General features: G+C 41.9%; 1 protein-coding gene across 1 annotated transcript; it reads left to right on the top strand.

Moving 5' to 3' along the window:
- Positions 1-3,396: 3,396 nt before the first annotated feature.
- Positions 3,397-5,217, top strand: LOC138883359 (uncharacterized). The gene is made up of 2 exons (XM_070164041.1): positions 3,397-3,594; positions 4,951-5,217. Exons 1-2 carry the CDS (start codon positions 3,397-3,399, stop codon positions 5,215-5,217), a joined length of 465 nt encoding a protein of 154 aa, XP_070020142.1.
- The last annotated feature ends 3,892 nt before the right edge of the window (positions 5,218-9,109 follow it).

Here is a 9,109-nt window from a genome sequence, read left to right as displayed (position 1 = left end):
TTGTTTTATATAACATTTGACTAGTTTCGAGTCGTTTGACACCAAGTTGAGGGTTTGAAGCACATTTGTGGACCAAAAGTGAACTTGACAACAAGGTAAGTCTCTTTTCTAACCTTGTAAGAGGGAACTCATCCCCTTAGGTGTGTTGTATTGCAAATTATTTGTGTGGGGAGCTACGTACGCACTAGGTGATGAGAGTCCGTGCGTAGCTATATTTCATGTGATGTCCGGGTAGCCTTAGGCTTACATTATACTCTGTTGATACCGTTATTTGATTTTTTCTTATTAATTGCCTTTAATAGAGCTAAGATTGAGGATTTTAAGATTTAAAGTTTCAAGTTTAGATTCCTTACTTTTGGAAAGAAGTGAAGAATATCTTGATAGCTTTGATAAATCTATGCTCACTCGCCTCGGCAAGTTAATAGATGCATCTATGGTTCATGTTGTTCGACCCTCGACAATGCACACAATATACGTATATGTATTTTGGATCGGGCCGCACGTCCTTGGCATAATTCGTGCCTAAAAAATACTTGGAGCCCAATTATATTTGATATCGTTTTACTGGCTTGAGAGGTTAAATGGTAAAATGATGGAAAGTTGATTTGAGATTTATTATCAGTGAAGAATTATTTATTTATTTCTTATTATTGAATTTTCTGTTATATCTCGCATTTTCGTACGTTAGAAGTTTCGTCTTCAGTTGATCGACGTAGACTCGGGGATAAGGTTATCTTGAGTTTAACGTATTTATGCTATTTATAATAAGCGATAAGTAAGTGTTATGAAGGGTAAAAGGTACACGAATTAAAGAAAACGAGTTTCGTTAAAAGTGGCCAATTTGGGATAAAATACGTGTCGAGCGATAATACCCGATAATTATGAACTAGTACCATGCAAGGTACCATATGACCACGGTAGTATAATGTATAAAGTATATTAAAAATAAGTAGTATTTTTAAGTAATTTAAGATAATTTTTAATTATACGGATAATTGATTAATTACCGGGTAACGGGACATTACCTAATTACCTAATAAATGGATAAAAATTAAATATCCCACCCCCACCCCACGTGGAAGCTAGCCACATTATCAAGAAATGACTAAGAGTCATTCTTTGATTAGGTGTCAAATAGATATAAATTCCTTTCATTTTTTCAAGACTTTGGATATCAAAGTCTTTCCAATTCATTTCATTTTGAAGGCTTTGCATTTAAAGACTTAGGAACAGAATGTTGCCTTCTCAATTTCAAACAAAGTCCCATTCTCACTTTCAATACAAATATAAACAGTAGCGAGATTAGTAGGAGATTTTGTTCAAATTGTTACCATTTTCGTGAGATTTCTTCAAAATAGTAGCATCGAAGCTTCTTCTATCAAATTCAACGAGAATTATTATTAGAAGCTTAACAACGTAAAAATTTTGCGGTTCTAAAGGAGTACGGTACAATCTTTTTCAAGAATATCATACGGATTTTTCCTATTCCAGGTATGTTAAGGTCATCCCTTCTTTCTTTTGGCATGGTCCAAATTATACCGAAGAAACGAGCAAACGCACAGTTTTCATAAATTACTCTATTCATAGAAATATTAGGGGTGTCTATATTCTTGATTACCCTTGTAAATTATTACTATCTTCTGTTCATGGGTCTCACAATAATACGCAGTTGAAAAAGTTTATCCGGAAAGAATATTGAGATTATTACGTATTTTTCATGCATTTCACCCATTTATGCATGTGCATTGACCCATGACCAGATGGTGTTATATACGCGTATATATGTAAATATATGTATATGGGATATGGGAAAAAGTTACGGCGTTATATACGCACCACCACCTAATCAGCTGGTATATGTTGATGATGTTGCCCATAGTGGCCGAGATGATATGATGGGATACCCTCAGTGGCTTGATGATACAATGTACACCCATACCTATGCATGGCAGGGCATTTATACGCACGTGCATGACATTATAAATGTTTTAAAATTTATAAAGTTATTCAGATTTAAAGACGCGCTTCTATATTCCATGTTTCATCTATGTCTTTTACGTACTAATTTTCATGCCTTACATACTCAGTACATTTTTCGTACTAACGCCCTATTTCACGGGGCCTGTGTTTCATGCCTACAGGTGCAGGTAGGAAAGCTGAGGGTCCCCCTTCCTAGGATCCCTGATCAGCGAGAGTTGGCGTGCTCCACTTGATCCGGAGCTGCTTTTGATTTTGGTATGATATGTTTATATATATATATGGGAATGACGTGGCTCAGTCCCGTCTTTGTACAGTTGTGTTTTCATTAGAGGTCTATAGACAGTATGTCTAGTTGGGTTGTATGTGGCCTTGTTGGCTTTCAGTTATTGGATGTATAGTTGTCTATTGCAGCCTTGCCGGCTCGCCCACTGTATTATGTATGTATACATACATATGCCTTGTTGGTAGGTTTCCTTTCATGTATGTTATCTTCGTAATTCAACAGATGTTATACAGGTTCATATCCTAGACGCAGGCTTATGGGTGTTTGCAGGGAGGACTCAGGCACCCGTCGCGGCCCATCGGTTTGGGTCGTGACATTTTCATTATCATTATTTAGCCCATGCTTATTTAAAATTTGGATATTTTATTTTTGGCCCATAGTAAGTGTCGAAGTCGACCCCTCGTCACTACTTCTTTGAGGTTAGACTTGATACTTACTGGGTACATATTGTTTATGTACTAACGCTAGACTTCTGCACTATCCGTTCAGGATCTGAGGCAGGTGCATCTGGTTATCATCCCGGCCCGCACTCCTGATTACCTCGAGACTTTGTGGCGAATTTCCTTCCGAGCCTGTTCTGCAGCACCCGGAGTCTTTCTTTTGCTTTTACTTTCTGTCTATTTCACTTCAGACAGTAGTGTAGTACTATTTTGTATATTCTACTAGTAGCTAATACACTTGTAACACCAAGTCTTGGAGATTATGCTAGTAGGCACATGATGATTTTTTTTTTGGTTATTTACTCATTCGATTTGCTCTTAAAAATTATTATCTCTCATTTTATTTAATTCTCACTTCTTAATTATTCACTATTAAAAATTAACTATTTTTAAAGTGTGAAAAGAAACAATCATGTGGTTAGTTCATTGTTGGCTTGCCTAGCGGTAACGTTGGTAACATTGGGCGCCATCACGACCTAAAGGAGAAATTGGGTCGTGACAACATGGTATCGGACCACTAGGTTCAGTTAGGTGTCACAAGTTATGAGCAGGCTTAATAGAGTCTTGCGGATCGGTGCGGAGACATCTGTACTTATCTTCGAGAGGCTATAGGGTGTTAGGAAAATACTCTTTCTTCATATCCTATCGTGCAGTTGATGTTGTACTAAGTATCTTTCTCTTATTCTCTCACCGATGGTGAGAATGCGCACGACGGATGTTCCAGAACTAGGAGGGGCTGCTCCTCCTATAACTAGAGGTCGAGGGAGGGTACCAGCTCAAGGTAGGGAGCGAGGATGTCCCACAACTGCTCCAGTTATGCCACCAGCGGATCTAGTAGAGGATCCTATTATTGAGGATCAGGGCGAGGTGCCTGCTGCAGAGCCAGTCCCGGTATATTTCATGTCAGCACCGGGCTTCGAGGAGGTCATGGGCCATATGCTACGGTTCATGGATACTATGACCCAGGCTGGTTTATTTCCAATAGACCCAGCCACATCTTAGGCTGGAGGGGGAGCACAGATCCCTACCGCTCAGGCTCCTAGGCATGCAACTGGTGTATATCAGACCCCGAGCACACTACCCGTGGGCCAAGCCCAGCCAGTGGTAGTAGCCATACCTGATCTCAAACCAGATGTGGCCAGCGAGCCGTAGAAGTTGTTTTACAAATGGAATACACTACACCCTCCTATCTTCAGAGGTGAGCGACATGAGGATCCCCAGGACTTCATTTATCGGTGCAGGGACAGACTGCACAACATGAGGATATTAGAGACCCACAGGGTGGATTTTACTACTTTCTAGTTGGAGGGCAGGGCTCATAGATGGTCGCAGTCTTATCTTCTTGGCAGACCAGCAGGTTCTCCTCCTTTGACTTGGGACCAGTTCATACATACCTTTCTGGATTGGTATATTCCACCCTCTTAGAGGGAAGAGTTGCAACTTCAATTTGAACAGCTCGAGTAGGATCGTATATCAGTGATCAATTATGAGGCGAGATTCTTTATGTTGTCTCGCCATGCACTTATGATACTACCTACTGATGCAGAGAGAGTACAGAGGTTTGTTGTGGGGTTGGATTCAGGTATTCAGCCCACTATGGCCCGAGAGGTTGCGATGGGGACTACTTACATCTAGTTATGGCTATAACTCGGAGGATTGAGGGTTATCATCAGTGAGGCCAAAAGTAGATGCTGCAGGACAAGCGGTTTCGTTATTATAAAGGATTCAGTGGTGCTCTATTTGGGGGCATAGGTCAGTTAGGGAGAGGTCATCCTAGCAAGCCCACATACCCAACACCGCTGCCTCTTCGGGGTGCTCCAGTGTGACCTTATTTTAGTGCCATGCCAGAGAGTTCTTACCACCCACCAGCTATTTAGGGTTCTTCTAATAGGTATTCAGGCCATCAGGGTCAGGCTTCCGGTCAGTAGTCTACCGCTCTGAGGGGTTGTTACGAGTGCGAGGATCCTAGCCACATGAAGAGGTTTTGTTCCAGACTTTGGGGCAAGGAAGCACAGCAGGGTTATCAGCCCATGATTACAGCACCAGTCGTCCGGCCGCCCAGAGGTGGAGGGCAGGCTGGTAGGGTCCGTCCTAGAGGTAAAGGCTAGCCAGTTACAAGTTAGTCAGGTGGGTGCCCAGCCTATGGGTGCACCAGCTAGGTTCTATGCTTTTCCAGCCAAACCAGATGCAGTGGCCTCAGATGCCGGGATCACAGGTATTATTTCTGTCTGCGATGGGGATGCTTAGGTATTATTTGATCAAGGGTCTACCTATTCATATGTGTCATCCCTGTTTGCTCATTTCCTGGATGTTCCTTATGAGTCCTTTGACACTTATGTTTATGTTTCCACTCTTGTGGGCGATTCTGTTGTTATGGATCGGATCTATCGGTCCTGTGCTGTCACATTCTATGTTTATGAGACTAGACCAGATCTTCTCTTGCTTGATATGACTGACTTTGAGGTCATCCTAGGCATGGATTGGTTATCTCCATACCACACCATCCTTGATTGACATGCCAAGAGTGTTACCTTAGCGATGCATGAGCTGCCTAGATTAGAGTGGAAGGGGTTGTATGTCAGTGCATCTAGCCAGGTTATCTCTTTTCTGAAGGCTCAGCATATGGTCGAGAAGAGTTGTTTGCCCTATCTAGCTTATGTTCTGGATACTACTACAGAGGCTCCGACAATTGACTCAGTGCTCGTAGTCCGGGAGTTCTCTAATGTGTTTCTATCTGACCTTCCAAGCATGCCTCCAGATTGTCACATTGATTTCTTTATTGACTTGGCTCTAGATACCCAGCCTATATCTATCCCACCGTACCACATGGATCCAAAAGAGTTGAAGGAGTTGAAGGAATAGCTTGAGGAGTTGCTAGCAAAGGGGTTTGGCAGACCAAGTGTATCGCCTTGGGGTGCACCAGTGTTATTTGTGAAGAAGAAAGATGGAACTATGCGAATATGCATTGATTACTGCCAGTTGAATAAAGTTACCATTAAGAAAAAGTACCCGTTGTCGCGTATTGATGATTTGTTTGACTAGCTACAGAGTGCTAGGGCATTCTCTAAGATCGACTTGAGATCGGGGTACCATCAGTTGAGAATTCGTGATTCAGATGTTTCGAAGACTACTTTTTGGACTAGATACGGCCATTATGCATTTCTAGTGATGTCCTTTGGCTTGACTAACGCCAAGTGGTATTTATGGATTTGATGAATAGGGTGTTCAGGCCATATATTGATTCATTTGTCATTGTCTTAATTGATGATATTTTGATCTACTCGCGTAGCATGGAGGAGTACAAGCAACATTTGTGAGTGGTGCTTCAGACCTTGCGGGAATAGAAGCTATATGCTAAGTTCTCCAAGTGTGAGTTTTGGCAAGATTATGTAGCCTTCTTAGGGCATGTTGTATCGGGAGAGGGTATTAAGGTTGATCCCAAGAAGATCGAGGCAGTTCAGAGTTAGCCTCGTCCTACCACAGCGACCGAGATCAGGAGCTTCTTGGGGTTAGCCGGTTATTATCACCGGTTTGTGGAGGGCTTCTCATCTATTGCAGCACCTTTGACTAGATTAACCCAGAAGGGTGCTCTATTCCATTGGTCCGATGATTGTGAGCCTAGCTTTCGAAATCTCAACACAGCTTTGACTACGACACCAACTTTAGTGTTGCCTTCCAGTTCGTGGATGTATACTGTGTATTGCGATGCCTTACACATTGTCTTGGGTTGTGTATTAATGCAGGAGGGGTGAGTTATTGTATATGCTTCACATCAGCTAAAGATCCATAAGAAGAATTACCCTGTGCACGATCTAGAGTTAGCCGCGATTGTTCATGCTCTTAAGATTTGGAGGCATTATATTTATGGGGTGTCTTGTGAGGTTTACACTGATCATTACAGCTTGCAGCATTTGTTCAAGCAAAGGGATCTCAATTTGAGGCAGTGCAGGTCGCTTGAGATACTAAAGGACTATGATATCATCATCCTTTATCATCCGGGCAAGGCGAATATGATTGCAGATGCCTTGAGCCGAAAGGCGAAGAGTATGGTTAGCTTGGCATTCATTTCACTAAAGGAGAGGCAACTAGCTTTGGACATTCAGTGAAATGACTCGACCAGTCGTTTTGCTTTCTAGAACCTTGTTCCCCTAAATAAGACTTCCTATACATGCTTTTACTAATTTATGACTTGCGGGGATAGTTAGTTTGGGATTTGGAAAGGTTCAGGTTGAAATAGGAACATTTGGTTTCTTAAGTTGGCTTAAAATTCTAAGTTTGATTTCGGTCAACATTTTGAGTAAATGACCTCGAAATCGGGATTTGACGGTTCCAATAGGTTCATATGATGATTTCAGACTGCATAAGTTTGGATTGGATTTTGGATGAACCGGGACCGTTTTGTCGTTTAATAGTGAAAGTTCGTTCTTTGAAAATTTTAGAAGTTCTTTAAATTTGGTTTGGAGCGGGTTTTGGTGATATCGAGGTCCAAACGGAATTCTAAGACTAGAAAAATTCTGTAATGTTATTTAAGACTTGCATGCAAAATTTGGTGTCATTCCGAGTAGTTTAAGTACGTTCCGGCGCGTTTAAGTTCTTAAGTTTGATTCAATTAATTTTGGGGTGTGATTCCTAGTTTTAATATTGTTTTGGGAATTCTGAGAGTTCGAGTGAGTCCGTTTTATGATTCCACACTTGTTGGTATATTCAGGGGGGGCAAGAGCACCGAGTGTCAATCAGACGAGGCTCGGACCAAGTTTGGACTTGGGAAGCAATAGCGGAATCATCAGGTTTCTGTCATAATCGCACCTGCGCTTGGTGAGCCGCATGTGCGGGCTCGCAGATGCGGGCCACGAGCCTCAGAAGCGAGATTTTGAGGGAAGACTAGCAACCGTAGATGTGGAAGATTGGGTGCACCTGCAAGACCGCAGGTGCGAGGGACTTGGTCGCATGAGCGGATGGTCTTGCAGAAGCTGTCCCTTTTGTTCGCAGATGTAGAGATTGTCCAAGTGAGGAAAAGGTGCACCTGCGATGAATTTGCCGCAGGTGCGAGACCGGAGATGCGGCAAAGGCACTGCAGGTGCGGAATCGCTGGAGGCAGTGAGGTTCATTCAATACGGGACTTAAGCCATTTTTATGAGTTTTCTTTCACACTTAGGCGATTTGAGAGATTTTAAGGAGGGGATTTCGACCTAGCTTTTGAAGGTAAGTAATTTCTATCTAATATGAGTTTATATCACGACCCAAATACCTAACTCGTCATGATGGCCCCTATCGTGGTACTAGACAAGCTGACATTTCCCAAACACATTGATAATTTATAAGAAGATAGATCAAAAACCTTTTCATAACAGAGATTTCGTAAGAAGAGTTAAACTCACAATAAAATGCGGAAAAGATAGCACGACATCGAGGTGTCACTAAGTCAAGAGCATCTAAAACCAAATCAAAAATTCAGAGTTTACAGTAGTCTATCAATACTAAACAGAAAGAAAAGACAGCAATTGAATGAGAGATAAGGGCTGCAGACGCTGGCAGCTACCTCGTAGATCTCCGAGCAGCCGCTATGCACGAACTCAACAACCTTCTCGACCGGTCTCAGTTGAATCTACACACAAGGTGCAGGGAGTAACGTGAGTACCTCCAACTTAGTAAGTAACAAAAATAAATAAGGAACCGAGAAGCAATGACGAGCTATACAAATACAATTTATTTCAGTAAACTTGAGCAAGAAATAGTCCTGCTTTCAAACTTAGCAGTTAAGTCAAATTAGTTCATGCTCACACACCTGATATCAAGTCTTTTAGAGAGTTTAACAAGGACAGATAACAACTATGTGCAGCAATAATCGAAAGCAAGTACAGTCTCTCACGACAACAGTCACTCAGCTTATCTCAGCAGCTCAATCACTCGTCTCTCAGACCTCAATAATCACACTTAATAAGTACCTGCGCTCACTAGGGGTGTACAGACTCTGGAGGGGCTCCTTCAGCCTAAGCGCTATAAATCGCACGGACAACTCACGCGTTGCACAGACAACTCTCGTATTGTAATATCAAAATAAGACCTGCATGGACAACTCACATGCCATAATATCAATCAAGATCCGCACGAACAACTCATATCCTACAATATCAATGTCTCATCACTTGGCACTAGGCCTCACTCAGTCACCAACCTCCCTAGTCTTGCGGGCTCTCAGAAATCGCATACAACAACCCAAACAAAAATAATATCATGTATCAACAATGAACAGTAAGAGACGGAGGCATAATAAGCAAGTAAAGCTATGACTGAGTACAAATAGAAATTTAGCAGCTAATTCAGTAAGTACATGACCTTACAGGTCTCAACAGTGATAACATAAGAACTAAACATGATTTATAACATGAAGTGCAGTCAATTTCCA

Source organism: Nicotiana sylvestris, chromosome 12, assembly GCF_000393655.2.
Source record: "Nicotiana sylvestris chromosome 12, ASM39365v2, whole genome shotgun sequence".
Taxonomy (NCBI): domain Eukaryota; kingdom Viridiplantae; phylum Streptophyta; class Magnoliopsida; order Solanales; family Solanaceae; genus Nicotiana; species Nicotiana sylvestris.
This window is presented reverse-complemented; position numbering and strand designations above follow the sequence as displayed.